At 36.6% G+C, this 23121-nt stretch overlaps 2 protein-coding genes across 3 annotated transcripts; both read right to left on the reverse strand.

Annotated features, from left to right (window-relative positions):
* Window positions 1-977: 977 nt before the first annotated feature.
* LOC105672413 (trichohyalin) lies at window positions 978-8848 on the reverse strand. 2 transcript variants are annotated; one of them, XM_012367330.2, is made up of 5 exons: window positions 6764-8848; window positions 5076-5278; window positions 4485-4835; window positions 3805-3885; window positions 978-3342 (listed from the first exon to the last, which is right to left on the reverse strand). In XM_012367330.2, exons 1-5 carry the CDS (start codon window positions 8574-8576, stop codon window positions 3142-3144), a joined length of 2649 nt encoding a protein of 882 aa, XP_012222753.2. In that variant the 5' UTR covers window positions 8577-8848; the 3' UTR covers window positions 978-3141. The 2 variants fall into 2 exon arrangements, with proteins under 2 accessions (XP_012222753.2, XP_067210386.1); XM_067354285.1 differs by lacking the exon at window positions 978-3342 and having other exon boundaries at window positions 3812-4056; window positions 6764-8840.
* A 544-nt stretch (window positions 8849-9392) lies between these two features.
* On the reverse strand, window positions 9393-19219 carry LOC136999717 (uncharacterized). Its single transcript, XM_067354317.1, has 6 exons — window positions 19162-19219; window positions 17603-18817; window positions 15278-16356; window positions 15057-15199; window positions 12607-12818; window positions 9393-10994 (listed from the first exon to the last, which is right to left on the reverse strand). The coding sequence occupies exons 3-6, from the start codon at window positions 15545-15547 to the stop codon at window positions 10930-10932; spliced, it is 690 nt and encodes a 229-aa protein (XP_067210418.1). The 5' UTR covers window positions 15548-16356; window positions 17603-18817; window positions 19162-19219; the 3' UTR covers window positions 9393-10929.
* Between the last annotated feature and the right edge of the window lie 3902 nt (window positions 19220-23121).

Below are 23121 nucleotides of genomic sequence, written 5' to 3' on the forward strand. Positions count from 1 at the left end.
ACGTGTTTTCGTGGGTTAGCGCCTCTATGTGCACAAAACATGCACATTGAACTACGTAGCCAATGTCCACGAATCCCGTAGGCAATGTCTACGATCTTTTGGGTCTCTTCCGTGCTACGTCCACGACTTTTTGGTTTCGATATGTGCTATATCTACAAAGTGTCGGTAATGCATACTTGTAAAACATGATTATGTATATTATACATGATTATGTATATTATACATGATTATGTATATTATACATAATCATGTTTTACAAGTATGCATTACCGACACTTTGTAGATATAGCACATATCGAAACCAAAAAGTCGTGGACGTAGCACGGAAGAGACCCAAAAGATCGTAGACATTGCCTACGGGATTCGTGGACATTGGCTACGTAGTTCAATGTGCATGTTTTGTGCACATAGAGGCGCTAACCCACGAAAACACGTAAAATGCGGGCATGTCCACTCTCATGGCCGGAGCACAGACTTTTGCATAAAGCATAACGCATAAGCATAAGGAAATTGATTGGTCCATTTCCTTATGCATTTGCTTATGCTTATATATAGACCAATCAATTTCCTTATGCTTATGCATTACGCATTATGTAAAAGCTTGTGCTCTCGGCTTCAGTCTTCTCTCTGGTGCTACATTCGTCCATGCAGGATTGCCAACAAAAAAGCATGCAAACTTTGATCGATCAGCTGTTCGCTCGAGTAATCGATTGTTGATGAAAAGCGAGATGACTTTTGTTGATTTGAACTTCAGAGAAGTTCAAGATTTACAGTATCTTCTAACAGAGTGTCTCTAAAATCATTTAAGTAACAATTGTTTGAAATAATTCATCAAGCAACTATTTCAAAAAATTACCAAGCATTATTTTTAGAAGAAGAGGCTTAATTACAAGTAAGAAGCTCAAATATCATAAATATTAGATAATCGAAATTATTAAGCAAGAAAAATAAGGAATAACAACAAATAAATATGAATATTAACCTTACTTAAACGTTTATTTGTACGTAAATTCGATAATTCGATAATTACAATAATATAATTAAATATCTTATTATCAATAAATTTATACACTTAGCTCTCATAATTTAATGCGAATTTTCAACGAGTAGTAAAATTGCGAAGACGTCATATATTCATCAAGCCGTCCACTTTTGTTTTAACATAGAACAAAAATAATATTCCTGCCAAGTAGCGACGATTAAAGGTGAAACTTTATCACACGCAGGAATCTTTGCCACACATCCACCATAAAATTTTAATAACTAATTTGTTTCATCTTTAAAAAGGCACGAGTGTTTTTTTTTTTTTTCGCAGAAATTGGAATTCTCCCGTCAGAGATCAATCCCCCCCCCCCCATTATTACATCATATAATGACACATCTAAAACATTTAAGAAAAAAGATTTTTAAAATGATAAGAAATTATTCTATAAAATTAATAATTTCTAATTTTTATAATTTGTGATTAGCTTAAAGATCTTTTATTGTCTCAAGATTTTAAAACTAATCTTTAATTTTAAAATTAGCATTCCGCTTTTATAGAATCAATTTCTGTCAATTTTTTAAAATATGAAATTTTTAATATATATGTATATAGATAATGAAAGACTGTATTGGGGGGATTAGCAATTATTACGTAAATTAAACATTTTTACACAAGAAAGATATATTACTATAGCTTTCTTTCAATCCTGTTCTCCAACGAGAGAATCATTACAGAAATTATAGAATAATTTGTTGCAAAGAAAGGATTAAAATTCGCTTACCGAGGAAATTGATTATTTTTTTAAATTCACATCGCGAGATATATATATAAAAGTCAACTTAGTGCGGAAAATCACATCACGATAAACTACAAAATATACAAAATACGAATTTCCTTATGTTTATTGTCAATAGACACTACACTACGAAAAATAAGTCGCGAGATGTATATCTGGCCCGCGAGCATTTGGCAAGAGAGCGTTTGCGGAGTAGCAATATTTTCTTCGTTCGATGTACTCATGTGATAAAAATAGTATTTCGCATTCCATCGTATCAATAGGTATAGACTATCACTGGAGATATCGCGAAAACGGAAATTTAATACCGTAGATTCGAAAATCACTACAACTCGCCAATAACATCGTGGGATATCTAATAATACATAATATTACATATATAGAAATATTAAATTTCCTCTCTTTCTCTTATCTTACATATTCACATTTAAATAATTATTACATAAGTATTCGTAATTTAAAATTCTGTAAAATCAAAGTTATAAGTTATATTCTAAAAGATCAATTTTCTTATTTTTAAATTCACAAATTGCGAAATAAAATAGAGCCATTGATATTCCACAATACTATTGGCGCGACTTTCCGTGAAAACTTCTTTCAAAATCACTTGTTTAGCGCCTGACGAAACGCGTTCTGAATACATTTGTGCGTATAGTTTCGAACAAATTTGTTTCGATACTTTCGTTGAATTGTGCACAATCGTTTTACACGCGAAATTCGATCGACTCATTGTCTAGAACTCTTCAGGCAAATGATCGTGTATTATCACCGACCGTGATGACGGACGCACGCGATCGGATCTCCAGTTTCACAAAATCACTATCCGCATTTTTGCGCGTCTCAGAAATATATACATTTGAAAGAGTCGCGTTTGTTCGATGCGATTTCAGCGATAGACGGACGTGTAGTAGCGTACGGTGCTTCAAAAATTTCACTGTCGAAATGATCGAGATCGTCTTTATGTCGATGGAAGAGAATCGGAATTAAAATTGGATTAGCGAATTGGCATAGCAAGTTAGCTAATTAGAAGCAACTGAAGTTATTAATAAGACTTCACTGAAATCCATCCACAAACTTAATCTTGAAAAACGTCGAACATTCTAAAATCACTCGTCTATCGAATAGATTTCAGGCGCGGAGACGCGTAAAGACGATCCCGTGACGACGATTGTTCGTCGAGCCGCGAAGCTTGATTGCGTGCGTGTTGCAAGATGATTAGTGTTTATTCTCGTATGTTGCGTAAGCCAGCGTACGATTAATTTTTTTTTTTTTTTTTTTTTTAAGACCGAATAAACGCACGTGTGATTCGCGAAACGAGCGAGCGCTCGATCGGGATGTAGTTTCTTCGAAAGAAATGCATCTATAGGTCGACATCCTCTTGCTTAGCTTTCGGCGCGATTTTCTCGTCACTCTCGGACTCTTTCACGCTCATGTGGACATCCGCGATCTCAACCGGCGGCGGCACCGCCGGTTTCACCGAGTTGTCGTCCTCGGCAACTTCGAAACCGATCGTGGCTCCGATCTTCTGGCTCGCCTGCTTGAACGAGTCGGACAGCATCACCTGTTACAATGCGGTTGGGTTAATTCGATCGGATTTATGAGCACTAATTTTTCCGATGCGTAGCCGCATCGTCGATTTTAATTTTTGCGTCAAAATTAGCACAATTATAAATATATATAAGAATATTATAACAATTATATATATATATATATATATATGAACTATACAAGAAATATCATTACATATTTTTCATATATTACTCGCAATTAAAATTTACCAATATAAGTTATTCCATTTAGAAACAAAACTGAAAAAAATGTTATGAATAATAACAGCAAATGATCGTTTTGATATATGTAGCTACATTTATCGTAATTGAAAATTTTTTAAAGAATAGTGATCAACTGTGATTTTTTTGTGGCTTAGAATACATCTATCCTACGTTTGATGCAGAACTATTTTTCTCTAAATAATTATATATATTCTAAGTAAAAAATATTTTTCAACATTGTCATCACTCACCTGTACAACGTTGATGCACATTGATGTGAGTGCCAGGCCGAACACCAAGTATACTATCGAACACATCATGTATATGGGGTGCTAAATCAATCAATGAATCCATTAAGTGCTGCGAATGGATCTCACGATTTGTAAATTCATTAATTAACAAAACGATATACGAAAGAAAAAGCGTGTGAAAAATAACGAACATATACGATGATATATACAGTTCTCGTGGAGAAAGTTCTTGTGTATCAAAAAGCTTACCATCTGAACGCCACCGTGAAAGAAAGAAATATGAGAGTAAGTTAATCATTTACTGTACAAGATAGCAACTGTCATGGCACCGCAAATAAAATTCGAGAGAGCGAATTCAAAGAGGCGCTAAGGGCAAATCAAATGAAATTCACGGATTCGCTCAAGGACGTCGCTTTGTCCCTAGGCGAAATGAATATAACGTATGAATATAACGTATAGCAGCGAATTGTAACGAATACTAAAGTATGTAGCTCTCCCACTAATTCCTATTAACATCTCACTTCTGCATTATTTACCTTTCCATTTATACCAACCAATATTAGCGTCTATAAAATCGCTAAAAATCCCAATACAAATTTTTTACACAAATTTACGGAGATTTTTCGCGTCACGAAGAGAGTAACTATTTGAACGGAACGATTGAGTGCGAAGATAATCACCTTTGGCACGTAATCGCCAAAGCCGATAGTGCTCATGGAGATGAAGACGAAGTAGAAGCTCTCGAAGAAACCCCAATCCTCCCACATGTAGTACAATGTGGCCCCTATAAAGATGTAAGCCAGAAGAATAACAATCGCCACCGAGATCGGCAGATTGAACTCGTCGTCGATGGCGAACGCCGAGAGTGTCGGTGTGCCCGGCGTGTCCGACGCGTTCGCGTCTAGATTTAGGACCGTTTGCGGTTGTTGCACCTGCTGCCTCTGCATCTCCTCGATCTCCTCGGGATTCATTTGCGATGGCCTCCGGAATTTCGCGAAATCGTAGACCAGTTGTACGCCCTTCATGACTTCCTGCGATTTTTTATACACAGGATATGAAATTAATAATCGGTTGAATAAATCGATTGACAAAGCAATGAAAAATAAAAAATAATAAGATAGAAGTGAAATGTAAAAGATATTGAAAAGATATCAAAATATTTTGGGGATCTTTGAAATTAAAGAGGAAAAAATTCCGGAAGGTCAAGAGTTGACTTAATATCTTGTTTGAATTGTGTGAGAATTTTCATCGAAGCACTTGAATCGTCTCACCTGAACGGGCCCAGTGCGACGAACTTTACGACAGCTGCCAGTGTAGTATAGCCTCCTCACGAATGCCCACAGGAACTTCATACCACGCGTAAATAATTTACCGAAGTCAGCCAGAATGATAAGAAACATGGGAATACCGAAGATAGCGTAGACAATTGTCATGGCTCTTCCTGCATTCGTACTTGGCGAAATGTGTCCGTATCCTGAAATAAAAAAAATCTTTCCGTTTATGGCACTATCACATTAACGAGAATATTAATTCTGTATTTATTAATGCAATATTTATCCTGAAATCAAAATTATTTAATTCGATAGCTGGATTAAAAGTCACACTTGGATATATTAATATAAAATAAACTTTGACACATTTTAAATACGCATATATACGAATGAAAACGCAGTAATTTATCTTGTTTGTGTTGATGTGCCGCAAAAGTGGCTTGTTTGTGCACGTCGCGAGTAAATCTAAGTTTAGATTGTTCAAAGCAACGGAGCCTGCGGCGGGTTATTTTCTCGGACATTGAATGCACTTTGATTGTATGATCAAATAAGAGAAGACTGAATCAAAGAATGCGATTGCGCTGTTAATGCGCTTTTCTGCGAGTTTAATCGGAAGAACTGTGAACGTTACATAACGCGAGTCGAAGACGAACTTCCCAAACTTTTTCGTCCACGATCCAAATTTATCGCCTGGTGACCTGAACAACACGAATGCACACGTATATTCATCCCAACAAATCGGAATTTGAAACGTAACATATTGACAAAAATGTTGTAAATTTAGTACTCATTTATGATATTTTTTATTTTATTATGCAATTCTTTTATTTTATTTTTTAAATGGTTTTTAACATTTTTAATCAACTTTCCATTTTTTATTAAAGTTTTTGGTTTCAGTATTGACATGCGTGCGCATTTCTTTTAAAATATTGCGTATAGACAATACCAGAATTCTACTGCATTCTGTCAGAAAATCAATACACCACCCATAAAATCTTTTACGTCAAACGAACTGCGAAAGCTATTCGCAGGCTCGCACATTGGATGCGTATAATTGTGTGCATGTCATTGTGGTCGCATTGAATGAAACATTTCTTCCATAAAACAGTAATTATTTCTTCCACGATAGTCAACGTTAAACTGTTAATACGAAAGCTATCTAATAAAAATTTAATAGGATATTTATTTCAATTAATAATATATTAATAATATTCAATTAATTAATTAATTAATTCAATTAATAATATTAAATAATATAAATCTAGAAAGAAGAATCGTTGAAAATTCTTTTAAGCGTGTTGGATTTGCGAGTTAAAGAATAAATAAAATTAGTCACAAAATGTAATTTTATCTTAAAATTGTGCTTTTTATAGAAGTTTTGCTTTTCTTTGCACATTCGTATTGTAAATAACAAAGCATCTTCAGCATTTATACTTCGCTGAAATAAAACAAAGACACATAGAGATTCACAGAATACCAAAAACTTCTTTGATTCAAAGAAATCCAAAGAAGATTTCCGATTGAACTTCTGCCAGAATATATTCTTCCCAGCCTTGCGTTATTTCACTCTCAAGAATCGTACTTCGTCGAAAATTTAAGAACCAATGAAGAGAAATATATTAGAAGTCGATCGTTTCAATTTAGAGAAATTGTTTCCTCATCGAACCTTCCTCAGGACGTATTCTCACCGATGGTGGTGATGACGGTGAGGCAATAAGCAACCGCGTTCAAGAAACTCCAACTCTTCTGGCCGCTGTAAGAGTGCATACCGGCCTCGTGAGCGGTGTGAAGCTGCTCTTCGAATTCCATCAGCTTCCTGCGCGCCATACTCTTCCAATCGTCCTCTCTCATATTGTGACTATAGTTCCACAAGCTGTCCAGGAAGTCTCGCTTGACGCGTTTCACGCCGCACTTGTAGAACGTCTCAAAGGCGCCCTCGACGAACCGGAAGACAAAGGCGCCGAGACCGCAGTAGATCATCACGAGCAGCAATCCGGCTAAACAGCGATTACGCAGCCGCCGGATGATGGTCGTCTCGTGCGGATGCTGAGCCACGAAAGCCTTGAATTCGCCGACGATGTCCCTGAGCGCCCTGAAGAAGTCCATCAAAGTGATCTTCCCCGGAGCTTCTTTCTTCTCCGCTTTGACAATTTCGACTTTTGGTGCCGGTTTCGGTTGCTCTTCTTCCTCGTCAATCTTTTCTTCTGCAATCTCCTTGTCCTCTTTATTCCTGCGCCAGAAAGGCAACCAGGAGAACCACGATTTCTTCTTCTCATCGACTACGTCGGCGGACTGCTTTTCACCCCGAATGATCTCTTCGGTTTCGCTCTCGCCGTACGGCAGACTGAATTTCCGTCTCCTCAAGGAACTGGCTTCGACTGTTTCCTGGAACACATCTGCAGGCTCCGGGTCCAGGATGCTACGCTCCCTCAATAGATATTCTCGCTGCGCCTTCGCGAAATCCTCAATCAGACTCTCGTTGCTCAGCGGGATGATCTGTTTCTTCAGCTCGCTCGAGGATCGCTTGATCACTCGCTCCTCCGTGGGCCGCGGGAAAGTCTCGCTCTTCTTCATTGTCTTCAGATCCTCAGCCGTGTCGTCCGTCTGACTGTACGGTTTTGCGCGTGGTTTGTCGCCATTGTCTTGCGTCTGCGAGTCATCTTCCAGCTTCTGCCGACTCGACGACCGTTTCTCTCGGTTCATCCGTTCGGCGTCCCTCTTCTGCGCTTCCGGATCATTGGCGCGGCTCCTGGCGCTCGTCTTCTTCACTCGAGGCCTCGCAGCTTCCGGAGATTTTGTTCTCATTCGAGTGGACTCGCTCTTCTCGTCCGCGTCGCTCGAGTCCGTCGACCGACTGTATCTCTCCGCGCGTTCCTTCGACTTTCTTTTCAATCGTCTCTCGACTTTGCGGACCTCAACGGATCGCGCAGTCTCGCCGTTCGTCTCCCGCGGCGTCTCCGACGTATCCTGGACGATCTTTTCTTTGGCAACTTGAACGATTTCGGTTTTAACGGTCTCTTTTTTCGTGATGCCGTCATCGGACTTGGTCGTCATTTCGGTGGCCTGCTTTACCGGTCGCATGCTACTGTTGTCGTCAGCCACGACATCGGTCTCACGTGTCTTCAGACTATTCCCAGCCGCCGTCGACTTGGCGGCCACTTCGGCGCGTATAGCGATCATGTCATCCACGTTCGCAGATTTTCTCGCGTCAGTTCTGTCTCTTCTTCTGACAGGCTTCTCCACTTCGTCCTTCTTTCTGTCTCGTTTCTCTGGTTCCTTCGCGGGTGAGAGCTCCTGCTTCATCAGTTTACCTTCCTTCTGCTGCTGCTCTATCTTCTCCGCCTCCTCGGCCATTCTCTCCATCCTGGCGCGCCTTTCTTCATCTTCGTCGTCCGTAGTGTCCCTACGCGTCGCTGCACCCCTCGACGACGGATCGGGCGTCTTCTCGCGCTTCCTGGCGGCCGCCTTGCGACGCCTGTGTACCGTATAACTGTCTTCCATCGCGCGGCTCTCCGTCGTCGCTGTCGACGTCGTAGTTCGTGTACGCGGGAACGACTCGCGAGCGAAAGGAAGCGTACACTCGCGAGACCGGCCCGCAGCGAGGCCGGGACAGAAATAAAACGGAGGCTGCTCCCACCACTGTCGGTGATGTTTGCCGCTACCAGCCGCGACGGAAACGGATGACCGACCGGCTTTGCCGCAGCGGATATCGAGCGGTAAGCGCCGCGCGCAACGGTGCCCGGTCGCTCTGGCGTCGCGACGCCGCCGCCTGCATCCACCGCAGCCCGTTACGCTACCCTGCGTTTTACGCTGCGGTTTCGAGGAGGCTCGGTGACCGTTTGACCCTGTGACCCCGTCAGGATCAGAAGTATTTGTGTTGAGGATCAGAGCCGAGACGTGAATTACATCGAAAATGTGCTTTTGGAAGTTTAATATTGACAAAAAAAGTTGACGTGTTTGACGTTAAAAATTCAATTGTTTACTGAATAGAAATAATTTTTAATATAATTTTATATATTTATAAAAGTAATGTTTTATAGCTAATTATATGAACAGCATTCTCATGTGGAAAAGTATAGATTATCAACATTGTTATTGCTTCACAACTTTTTATAATCGGATTATTATGTTATCGATAATGATTAAACTCTCAAATGAAGCAATTAGCACAAGAGAGAGAAAATTACAAATACTGGGGTGATTTGGACTGATTGTAATAACAACCATTCAATTCAAATGAAGCAATTCAGTGAGAACAATGAAAAGAGGGAGAACTGCGCAATGATTTCAAATGACATCAACAACTTGAAGAAGAACTAATCTCCTAACAGTTTTATTTATGAGTAGAAAGAATGCAAAGTGTTAAATACATTGCTCAATCTTCTAAAATGTTCCGACAGGACATTGAAATGATTAATGAATCCGCTTCGCGCGCAAAATACTGACTATAAATAATCCGAAAGAGACGCTTTGCAGAATTGTATACATTTTTCGTACATCTGCAGAAATTAAATAAAAAATGATTTTAAATAAAAAAGATTAACCAATTGAGATTATTTACATAACGCGTTTAAATCATATTAAAGCAAAAATTTTTTAAAGAAAAGAAAATAGATTAAACAATTCATATATTTAAGTAGAACTTTTTCATTAAACTTGTGCGGATCTTCTGTCATCTCGTTAGTGATTCGAGGTTGACTACAATTTATAAACTAAAAATACAATTCACCGAAATCTGTTTTCATCTACCACATTCAGAACAAGTATACATATATATATTTTTCAATCTTTCTTCGTTTTGTCGCCGCGACAACGCGCTACACGATATCCATCTATAACCATTATCGCAGATGGAATCACAAATGGCAGAGCGCACAATAGCAGGTTTTTCCGATAGAAAATTTGATTACGTCGAATTTAATCTTGAGATATCAGCGTAAAATTATGTATAATCGTTTAAATCAAAATTGTTTCGCAAAACTAAATTAATTCAGTAATCTAATGTTTTATTAATTTACATTATTCTTTATTATATAATATTATTAGCAAATCCAATTTTATTTATTGAGTGGAAAGAGGCATATCGGTAAATAATATACATTTGTTTACGTATATATAACAGTGCATATAAATTTCGAATACGCTGGTTCAAATATTTGGCACCTGGTCGCTTTAATTACAATTTGCTGAACGATTTCTCATCTAAATAATCAAACGATCTGAATTAATTACTAATTGAATGTCGGTGTGTCCAATGTATTGACGCGTATTTTTTCACGCGATATTTTCCACCCGATATTACGAAACATTGCGTTCAAATGAATGTGTTTAATTCGGTCGAGAGCGAGAAAACATTGCGAGAGAAGCTCTCTCTCGCTCTTCGTACATCCGTCAAGAACTCGTAAATGATAGGATGCCTTGTTTTCGTACGATCATCTTACCCATCTTTTTCGTTATATAATGATGAGAACTCGAAATAGTATCGTGGACATACAACGTCTTCGTTGGTGCAGAAAGCTGCACCATAGATATGCGCCGTTTGAATCGCAAAGTTTTAACAATTGACATAACAGAACACACGAAGCGTACACATCTCACTCACGAACGTATTGTGCGCTTGTAAATGCAATCAGAGAAGTTGCAATGCTTCTTTACAATTGTAGATATTTTAATTTGAATTTTGAATGACAATTGAAATTTTTTTTATTTTCATTTTAATTTCATCAATTTATTGTTGCGCTTATTTCAAATAACTTTGTATGCGGATACGCGGAGTACGCGTGTACTCAGCGCGTATATAAATAGTATGCGTATATCTGTTCATCCGTGGACAACCACGAAGAAACCGATGTTCCTAGATAAACTGTGTCATCAGGCTTCTCTGGACTAACACCGCTCGTTTTGAATTTCCTCGGTCGTCTGAGATCATAAATTAGATCAGTCTTGGAAGTGTCTATGAGCACACTCTTGAGAGTGTGAGAAATTATGAGTATACAAAACAAGAGTAATTAAACAGACGCAAAGATTTAGATATTTTTAAATCTCACATACTGCTTGCAAATAACTGTTTAAAATTTTTTCTTTTATTTATCATGTAAGAAACCGTCAACTTCGTCTTCGTCTTCGTAAATGTCTAAATATTGATCGAACGCATCTTCGATGCATGGTAATACATCGTAGAAGATTTTAACGTATACTTGTCACATGCAAAACGACGATGTGTCAGCGAATAAAATATTTCCTATACTTGAAAAATATATAGACCATGCGCGTGAGAATGAAAATTGTGGAAAGCACTCACAAAACTGGGTCATATAACAGCCAGTAGTGCGAATCATTCGCGTAAAAATTTGCAGCAATGTGTGTTATTTGATCTCATTGTAATAAAATTTATTAAATTTCCATTATTATAAAAGATTCGTTAATAGTATTGTACAATCACAAATAAATTGTACATTTTAATTAAAGCATCAAATATATATCTTACATACTATTATTTTATTTTTCAAACAACTTGGTCCATTAAGATTAATTAATTAAGCATTCAAATCAAAGTTGAAATTCAAAGTTGTATTCAAAATTTAAAAAGTAATAATCTCTCCAGTAAAAAATTAATATCACTTTGATAGAGTTATAAATAACAGCAATAATACCATTTCCGTTTTTATAAAACGTCGCTGCGCAAAGGACTTCCAATTAATACGTTCCATCAATAATGTAATGAAGCCACGCTCGCGCACATGGAACAAACTTGAATTAGTTACATCCAACAGGTTTCAGAGCAATGCGTTTATTACCAGAGCTTCGCGCAATCTGATATGAGCAAGGCAATACGCTCGAATTGAGCTTGAAATCAGTCGTGTTGCACATGTGGCATATTGATACACACAGAGCGCGATACACGTTTCTCTTCCGATTTGCATTTACTACGAGCATTCGTCATCTGCATGAAAAAGAACGCAAAATAAATAAACCGAGTCTCCTCGAGAAACGTATAAAAATAAATAAAAATAATTCTTACGAGCTTTGCACGAACTCGACATACACAAAATGTCGCAAAATGTTTTGCCAGAATTACGTTTTAGCATAATAATCGAGTCTCTTAAGCACCGCCCGGTTTTTCTGCTCTTGACGTGTGGATAGAAATATGTCTCACACACAAAAATCGCTCTATTCCGAGCTGGACGTATATCATGCACTATTACTCCATTTTCTTTTTGACAGAAGTGTCATGCTTGTTTTTTTTTCTTGAGAAGAAAAACATACAGCCTACAAATCTTGTGTATTTAAAAATATCTTAGAGAACCGTGAAGACAAATTTATTGTTCGTAATGAAGATAATATCGTTGATGTGTGCACAGTCGCGCATGTAGGCTTGATACCAGAATATTTTCTATTAATTTGTATCATTGCAAAACCATGTTTGCAAAATTTTGAGAATTATTTTGCTAATTGCTAAGACCAAGGGTCTTAGAAAAAGCTAGACGAGCTGCCAACAGATGATTAAAGCGAGCAAAAATATTCTACTTACCAATAGTCGTGTAAATAGTGCCGCAGTAGAAGACGGCATTCCAAAACGTCCACACTTTCTCGCCGCGATCTGTCACTCCTCGCTTGAAAAACTCGTACAGATGTTCCTCGTACTTCATCAGCTCGTCCGCGGCTCGTCCTTTCCAAAATTCTGTGTTTGACGCAAGCACCGAGTCATTGCAAAGTTCGCGAATGACATCGAGCGTTTTGTTCCTGTCAATAAACGAAATTTAAGATAATTAAAACTGAAAGCTTGCGACTCAATTTCAAATTGCCATCATATTATAATTTGAAGATAATATAAACATTTAGTTGTAAAAAATAAATACAAATTGAAGGAACCCTTCTTTACATTTTATAAAAATTACATTAAATATTAATATTAATTAAATTAAATATAAATTATTTATATTTTTCTCTGTATTATTCTAAAATTTATTTTAGAAACCTATATATTTCTAAGTTTCTTATTGATACAGTTTGATGATTGAGAAAAAACTCGAGTTGTCCTTTTTCATAAATTCACCGATAGCAACCAGTCTAATTTAATTTTCCGTAAAGTCTTTGACAGAGGGATCACAAAAGGCGATATCGAATCGTAAGGATGATTGCCTTTAAACCTTTGATATTGACATTTTTACCTCTGTATTTTCAATAAAATTCAACGAATGTGTAAATGTGATTCCGCTATATTAATTTTATCAATATAATATTTGCTCATGAAGACAAATGTTTTTAACGAAATACAAAATCATGAAGATAATATCAATTAAAACATTACCAAATTTCACTTATATCCGAAAAATACAAGGCGCGTCTGACCAATAACGAGCAATTCTACTCTAATCTGATTTAATGGCACTTTATTATCACTGAGAAGGCGGAATCGTCTTCAACCACTCCTTGATTTCGGGGATTCGTTTTAGGGGAAACGTTCTAAATCTGTTCTCTGCTCAATCAAATATACTCTAAATACGTAATCGTCATCATAACAGTGCTTAAAAGTCGTTATTTTCCAATTTGAATCATACAAACGTTTCAGATTGTGTCTTGATTAAATTTAACTCACGATATAATATACTGGGACGCCAATCATAAAATGTAACTATGCTATTTAGGCACTGTGGCTATACTTTCTTCTGATTATTAATTGGGGGCAAACATTGACCCTGGCCTTCGTCGAGGAAGAATGATTTCGACATTTCTCGTTACCTTTCATGTTCCTGATATCATGCGCATATGAATGTACAATTGTTCGAGCATTTAACCGGTTCACGCTACGTGTCGTGCGTCCCGCACCTGTCACGCAAGGTCAATTATAGATAAGAACAACCGTGGTTTTCGGCCTTCGCAATAAGGTCAATCGATCGAACTAGAAAATTGTGGGGATTATTTCACGTTCAAAAAAGCGCGTGACGCCGCGCGTATCGCCGACGTGACGATAGTACCAAGTAACACGGCGCAAAAATGTCACGTAAACATTTAATTTATTATTACGATATCTCGTGAGCAACTTCGTCCTCAGTTAAATTTAATTAAAATTAATTATCTATTAGCGATATCATCGCGAAAATAAATAACATCACGAATTTTTCACAATTGTATTTTTTACAGAGAAGAAGTAATCGTCGTGATCAGTTTTATTAAATTATCGAGCTGTGGAAAAAATTTAATATTGATGTATTACCTTTGTCACAATTTGCGGAAGCAATTTTTTGATCAATGAAGTCAATTTAGAGTGTGCATTCTTCGGAACAACTGATAAAGCTTTATAAAATACAGAAATTATACGGTGAAGTCAAAACATAGTATTAAAGCAGTTCGGCAAACAATGTTGCTTGGTCGACCGCAAATTTCAATACTGGTTACGGTGAATATTTGTTGTACAGAACTATCACGGGACCAGGAATGACATTATTGACAACAAAATTAAATCGAAACCGCAACCTCGTCAAGTTCATCCGCCATTGAGGATCAGATTAAAATTTATACATGCGTTAGCTAACGCGTAACCGGGATGCTAGAATTGCCATTGTGTGCGATCGTCGGCGCGTGTAAAATGGCACTTATTTGATTCGCAACAAAGGATCCACTCGATTCGCTTATCTGTCTCACATTTTTCCAGAACGATCAACAATTTCTTCTATCGCGATGCGCATCTTTTGGCACGTGTCCCATATAGACTGCGTTTTAATAAAAGAGTAAATAATAGAGCTTTTAAAAAGAAATAAAATTTTTGAAGAGCTTTCTTGCTGTTCTCGAACTCTGATATTTTGGTACTTGACATGTTTTACCGTGCTTTATATTAAATCAGAGAAAGTAATAAAGGAATTATTTTATAATTTTATTTCTAGCTTTTATATCTTTAATTGGGTGTAATTCAATCTTGTGTTATTCTGTTTTCTTAACAATTATAAACTTTACGTTTTGCTTCGAACATCTAGAGTATACCTCTCTTTCCGAATGTTGAAATGAAGAAGTTCCTCGTGCGTGCCCTCGACTGTAATGAAAATCATCGCTCCAGCGATGCTGTACAGAAGTACGATAACGAATAAAAAAATGTGCGTGAACCATCTTCTGCTCCAGGAACTAACCTGCACACAATATTGATAAATATTGTCTATATATATAAATATATAAATATACAAGTATATAAATTCAATATTTACTACCTTCTCGTAGAGCCAGAAGGCGCTCTTCTCCCCCACACTGAGCCCGGACTTAGTCAGATCCTTGATCCCCTTGAATACAAATTTGCTGGCGCGGTTGGCGTAGATCATCTGCGGATGGCCGGAAACCGGCGTCATCGGTATCGGCGTTTGCCCGTACGGCGTCGACACGTAGCCCATGCCGGTCACAGGCTGCGGGTAGTACTGTCCGGGAATCGGAATCGTGATCTTAGGTCGGGGCGGTAGGTTCCGTACTCGCGGTGAGCTCGACATTTTCGCGGCGTATTGTGCAGCTTTCCGTTTCTGTGAGGGTGCGACACGAAACACTTGACACTTAAACGAGCGTGCGTGTGCCTTGGTACCTTACGCGATGCGACGATTTTCCACAATTGGTTCTTTAATCGTCGGAGATTCTCGCTGAATCACGAGGGAGAATAGTTGCCCGATGACGGATGAACACCCGAGAGACGCATTGCTCCTCCAACTGTTTCTCAGTTCGCCCGTGGAACACCTCGATGCAATCCTCGTCGTCTACAAGAAATACGTGGTCACGATTTCAGCTGTTGACTAGAAAATTCGACGTGGTTGTGACGCGCGTGCTTGTACGTGATCTACGCGATTTGCGTGAAAATCCCCACTTATTCCCTCCAAATCACTCAGTATCCGTACATTCACTGTTCACATACATTGCATAAATTTGTCGGGCATATAAACGACTAAGTGTCACTCTTTGTGCTCTTTTTGTCCCATCAGTTATTCCGCGGATCTATGAATTTTATCCAAGCGCTTGTATAAATAGACTGACAGACGGAAGAATGTTGGCAAGCTCTTAAGAGCCAGGATTCCGTGCGAGGGATTTGTCTCGAAAAACGGTGCCGCGTGACTATCGGCACGTCTCTCCACAGAGTTTACGAAAGGGGTCATTCGCGGTTTCCAAAACGGCCTGAACGATCGCGAAGAGCCATTAATACATCGTTAACGGTTGTTAACGCGGCAACAGAAACTGAAATTCGGTTAAAATATTGCAGTAAGAAGCAGAATTGCGATGAAAAGAAAGTCGTCCTCTCAGAAAGCAATATTGGCTGGAAGTAATAAATCAATCGTCATAATGAATCTTTATTAAAACGATCTTATTTTCAGTCCAGATATTAACAAAAAAATTACAGAGATATTTCATAAAGTAGAAAATGTCTTTTGAATAATCGAATATTTTAATATTTAATGCATTTTAATATCCAGAGAATATTAACTCTCTTGTTTCAAAGAACATTTATCCAAAAAATATTAATTAAATACTTTAAAAACATTTATTTAACATGTTCAAAGGCTATTATTTTAGACAATTGAGCTTGTTAGCATTCCGGTATTCAAAGAATATTAATTTCAGCTTAATCAACGCGTACGACCGTGCCAATTGCAGGTGTTCATTGATCTCGACCGTGCCAGGTGTGTTTCTTGTAATCTCGAACTTGCATTCCTTATTACGCGAATCCTGTTTCTATCTAAAATTATTCGGTCGACGAACATAGCCATAGGTCGACGGCCCCCTCGGATGCATTCTAGCAATAGATAGTACGACTAAGTATGAAGTACTAGACAGAATGAGTGGTAACGGAGACGCGAAAACATATCACGCAAGCAATCGCACTTCGTTGCAATTACCTACAGTATTACGCGATTTTACTTCAGTAAAGCTCATAATACAAAAATGCATAAAGCGAAAACTATACGTGATTAAAGCGACATTCTGCTTTATCATTTATAAAACTGTGAATGTAAAACCGAATTACATTAAGCAGTAAAATATGCGACGTGCGGTCAAGTGACGCCACATGTAGAATGTGGGCGGTGAAATATCATGGAAAAACATTCTAGCACAGAAAATATTATTTGGCATTTTCTAAATACTAATATTATTCTGTCCTTTATTTAAATGTGTAAAACATGTCTATTGCTTTGGAAAATTTGCATCTTCGTTGCAAAATGATCTAGGAATTCGACTTGAGAGAAACTTGAGAGAAAGAAGTATTTTTCCGAAATTAATTAAATCAGTTTTCAATTCGAATTTATAATCACATGTGTGCTGTGTAACTATTTTTTCTATTTTTTCGTCATTCGCATGTGATAGAAGAAAAATATATCTTATAAAAAATTATTTGTATAAGCGAGATAACTGTTCACAAACAATAATGCGTGACTGTGCAAAGGCAGTTATGTTCATTGCCGCAATTAGCAATTTTAATCCACATAGAAACGTGTGATAGAAGCGTGAATCAAACGTACATCTCAGATTCGACTTATCGATAGAAGCGTTATAAAAAATATTACATCCGCGAACGTGATCTTTCATCCCTGCGGGAATTGTCGTCGATGATTTATCATCTGGTACGAGCGACGAGCAAATAAAATCGCCGGTTTTCTTAACGATGCAAGTCGATGCTGCTCTTTTTATTCTCTCTTTTTTTTTCGCTGAAACTAATCTTTCCGTATTGCTACAGTATTTTCTGTTGTATACCATCTGCTACAGAAAATTACATTAGTTCTCAGATCCACATTAATCATGCCACTTTTTTTGTAAAACGGACAAATGCACTTTCTTCGCGAAAACTTTTGTGTACGTTGCACGATTTTTATAAGTTTACACACGCCATAAATTTGCCTTCACAACAGTTTTATACTTTTTTATTTTATTTTTTTACGTATATATTTCAAATAATTTTATTTTCCCTTTTATTATATTTATTTTTTTCACTTTTATCTTTAATTATCATCTTCAGTAAGACATCACCTAGAGTATTCACTTTCCGTCTCGAATAATCGAGTCAGTAACGCGGAACGGGAGAAAATTACTGGGGAAAGCCCGTCGCGATATTTCCGTCAGCGAAGGAAGGTCGTCCCTTCCTTCTTCCTCAACGCATGTCCTTTTCGATTTCCTCTGGCGGTCCGTGTTCGTCATTTGACGTCGTGCTTCGTGTTATCTTTTTCCACAACATTTGAAGGAAGAAGACTTCATCCCCCGTAAAAAACGGATCGAATATCTCGTATTACCCTATCATTTCGAATTCTGTGATCCAGAAGGAATGCGTTGACGGTTCAATAACGTGTGAAAAAATTGTCATCTTGATGCCGAGGTATTGACGATATCCGGAATCTCTCCGCGGAAGGAGAATTTCAAATTTTCCGCGATCGCTCCTTGCTCCCTTGATACACTTTTTTTATATCTCGATCTTTATAGAGCCGTTGGCCTTAAATGCACTATTGCGACACATTTTACGATAGTCTTATATTTTTGCAATTTTTATTTTTTTTAATACATCCAAATTTTGAACAGAAATTACACAGCTGACAATTTATATTCCGAGTAATTTTCTTTCAGACAAGCGACTTTCTTTCCGATAAGAGTGGATGCTGCCGTCAGGTGCTACCGTAAACGCCTTCCGCGTACCTCCGACGGCGGCGTCGCGACGCCAACTGAGGAGCATATTCGATGCCGGAACTCGGATGGCTTTGAAACCGGCGCTACCAACCACAGGGCCGTAACGCCTACATTGAAAACTCATTAAAGGTAATATATACAAACTACGCAGCCTCTATACGCATTTAATTATGTTATTAACTAATATTTATGAGAAATTAATTTTTTTTTCTCCGCAAATAATATTAAATTTTTTTCGAGTGTTGCAACACTATAAAAATTTTTTAATTAATATAGTTTCATAATTATCAAACTAATTATGGAACAGTTTGTAATAATTAATATGCAGCAAGAAAAATCTGCAAAATAAACAAGTAAACTAATTGGTAGGATTCGTGGCGTTGATTGAATCCTTTCATAATGCAGAAAAAAGCTAACGGGTACTTTTATATCTTGAGAATGAGAAGGATACACCTTGCCATTTTACTCATACCATCGTATCGATTTCGGCTGGCCTCTCATTGAAATGAATTTTATTCGCAAAAGCATCTGTCTGTTTCGCCGGAACGCAAACAAAATAATCCTTTTTATTTTTCCCCGCAATTGACACTTTAATCAAACGCAAATAATACAATCGTATTTATTCAAGATAATTGAAAAGCATTATCTTGAGGTATAAAGAATACTCATCTAGGAAGAAAATGCATGTTTGTTCTCCGTGTAGTAAAAAAATAATGAAGAGAAAAACTAATGGACAAGGAAATAATAGGTGGAAATACAGAAAAAAATTTGCAATTATATCAGCAGTCATTATTAACATCGACGATAATAATCATCATTAAATTGATGGAACTTTCATTATTTTATGAGGACAGAATTGGATAAAACCTATAAACATGGGAATTCTCGAGACCGTAATTGACGAGAAAACAGACACTGACAATGCATTATATTCATCATTCTTATCTCGTGCGGAAATATATCCAAACATGATGCTATAAGTACTTAGATAAAAATAATGTATTACGTAATTCTTTCTCCAGCTATCGACTTTTCATATCACTTACGCTTCTGATAAAAATTTCTGCCAGTGCGCGCAGAATTGCAAGCAACACACCAAATAACGTCGGTCTCAATAACATCACACTTCGGCGATACACCGTCGGATTTCAATCGAGCTTTTATTCATCTCTATATAATAGATAACCCGGCCCTGATCTGTGATGCATCGATTAAATCGTATCACCTAATTTTTTTCGAAAAAGTGTTTTGTGTATTCACGAAAAAATTTTTGCCGCGACATTAAAAAGTTCTTTGCATATCTATATCACTATTTTTATATCCAGAAAATATTGAATGACGTCCTTCAACCTTTCAATATTGACACAATTATTTTTTAATAAATATTTTGTTAATTTACATGTTTTGATAGTATTTTATAAAATTTTTTTATTACCATTAATTTAATCAAATTTATCGCAACTAAAGTATTAAAATATTAAAAATAAATATTTCACAAGATTTTACGTATAATAATTGGGCGTTTATGGATTCAAAGTATAATAAAGTATGATAATTTTATGTGAATCTGTATACGATAATTACAAAGCATTTGTTTCCCCGAAAATTAACCACATAAATTCAACTTATGTGTTAACTTACAATTCATTTATCGTTATCTATTTTTGCAGCACAAACGCAAGGACACAAGCAGATGTTGCTCGTAATGTCGCTTGATGCTCCAAACGATCGTACAAAACGAGTCGTAATCGCTACCGAGTTTGTATCATCATTCATATTCGTAGAAATAGCTACCGGAAAGTTAACACGAAATGCTTGCCAGCAATACAACCTCAATGTACTTCCCAGAGAGTTGAAACGAAAATCGGACCAGAGAAAGTGACTCATCGTGATTTACGACGATCGGTGTCATTTCGGGGAATCTAATGTGCGTGATGGAGATTTATTATTAGATATAAATGACTCATGAAAAGTAAAATAAAAAAATGTTTGCATTGTTCTCTCGAATGTAATAATTGAACGCTGTCAGTGAAAAAATAATTTTGTCTTTTGAAGAAAATCCAGTCATGCACCGTGTACATGGAAAAGCAGAAATGAATCGCCTCGTTAAACGCATTTGTGAGAAAACTGGTGTTTTATCGAATCCAATCGTAATAACAAGCGCGGTGAGTTGAAGGCAAGAAAAATAGATTCAGCGAATGCATTTGCATAGAACTTTCATACGCTTTGATGCACATTTCCATTAAAATCCTTGTTGTGCAGAGCAGATGTCTGTAGAATATCTCGATTTAATATCTGATTGATGTTAAAATTAGTTTTTTTTATAATTTTCTATTTTCTATTAACTACTATTATTTTAAATTGAAAAAGAAATATTTGTTTACATGTAACTTATAGTCATATTGTGTCATTTCTTTTCTTTATAGAAATATCCTCAAATAAAACTTCTGATATAAAATAAAATTCAGCCACATTTTCTTTATAATATTTTTATAGAAACGTTTTATGACAGAAAATCTCTTTTTCTCTCTTTCTCGCGAGAAACGCAAGAAATATATTTTTTCTCGTTTCGCAAAATTATTAGCTTTCCGTCTTCCGCTTCCGCTTCTATCTCCTTGAAGAAAACAAGTTGCTCAGAAAGAAAGTGTTATTTTCCTGCGAAACTCGCTCGAACATAACTAGAAGCAGGTGTTGCAGAATATTGCCTGATGTGTAAACGTAGACTTTATTTACATACACTTTATTCGTACAGAATGCTTCAAAAATGCGCATACATCGTGAATGCAAATCTATTTTTTTAAACACTCGTTTGCGAACATAACATAACATCACTATCCTTATTGCATAGGAATTAGGATTAAAGGTAAATATGAAATGAGCAAAAATCAAATTACTTTGCAATATATTTTGAAAGCACGCTTTCAACGTCCCGCTAGGATTTTATACCTAATATCGGGAAATCGGACAAGAAGCGAGGATAAACGTATATATAAGCGACATAAGCGGATATTCAGAGCATATGAAAGCTTCGAGTGCGATTACTGGCAAGCATGAAAAATAGTAATGCATACATTTGATGCACATCTCCACTTCATTGGTAGTGGAAATGCAAAACTATAGTCAGACAGATGTAGGACTCGCGCGTGCCTCACCATGACATGCCTTTTCCACTTTATATCTCCGGCAAGAATGCTTTATCGTTTTACGACGTACTTTCGAGGCTCGTGAAGTAACTGGATCATTGTTATATATGATCATTAATCATGTGTAACAAAGCATAAAGCATATGCATGAATAAAGCTTATATGAAATGGAGTACGCGCGCATAAAGAATTTGATGTATTTATACATCACAGAAATTGTATATATATTACATTATATATCATAATATATAAATTAGCGATTATTGCTTTTCCTCAATAATAATAATTTCATGACGGTTCTAAATATCGTTCTATGTATTTATAGAACACTGTAGCTTCTCGAAATTTTAGCGGAAATAGAAATCATGTTCGAGTCATTTTCACTTGGCGACATACGAGCGACACAAAGGGTTAATTCTCGAAATAACGGGTGACTCAAAAAGTACGCCCCCGTTCGCGACGTCCAGCATCAGATTCTATTTATAAATACATATTCTTTCACATCGATTTACTTATATTTGTTTCAGAATCCAATGATCACACTGCACAATATATTTATACATCTTATTTCGACTTTAAAAAATTTGTGTATTGCTGCATCCCCGAGATTAAAAAAAAAAAGTAAATTACAAAAAGTCTGCCTGAAATAGCCGTTCGAAGACTCATGTATAACGGCAAAAGAAAAAAATTAAAGTATCGCTGTCTATGTGATAAAAATAACACAAAGTTTAGCGGTGAAACTCTGTTGTGCTTTAAAAACTAAAGGACAGTTTAAAATTTATGACCAAAGCATTTCGTTCGTCACTATGACATAATTCTATTAGTCATAATGATGAAATAAGATAATATACATATAACAGGATATTTTAAAATTATCATTATTTGCTTCATTTCAAAAATTTTCAAATATTCTAAAAAATATATACATATTTAAAGAAATATGTATATTTATTTCTAACCATTGCTTGTGTGTATTTATAACCTGAAAACCTGAAAACCAGTCCTTTAATTTAAATATTTTAATTTCTACTAAAACATTTAATTTACCTTCATGGCCATGGCGTTCAGATGCTACCGTGTCTTGATTATTTAAAATAAGGATAAATTTTTTTAATGATAATTATAATAATTTTTAAAATTATAGAGAAATATTTTTTAATGTACTAAGTAATTCTATATTAAAACACTGCAAGAGGAGAGAGGAAACATATGTTTAGGCGGAAATAGAAACGTGGGATTAGCTCCATCTGTTGTCGGACTTTTGAAAT

This window comes from Linepithema humile, chromosome 4 (assembly GCF_040581485.1).
Source record: "Linepithema humile isolate Giens D197 chromosome 4, Lhum_UNIL_v1.0, whole genome shotgun sequence".
Classification (NCBI taxonomy): domain Eukaryota; kingdom Metazoa; phylum Arthropoda; class Insecta; order Hymenoptera; family Formicidae; genus Linepithema; species Linepithema humile.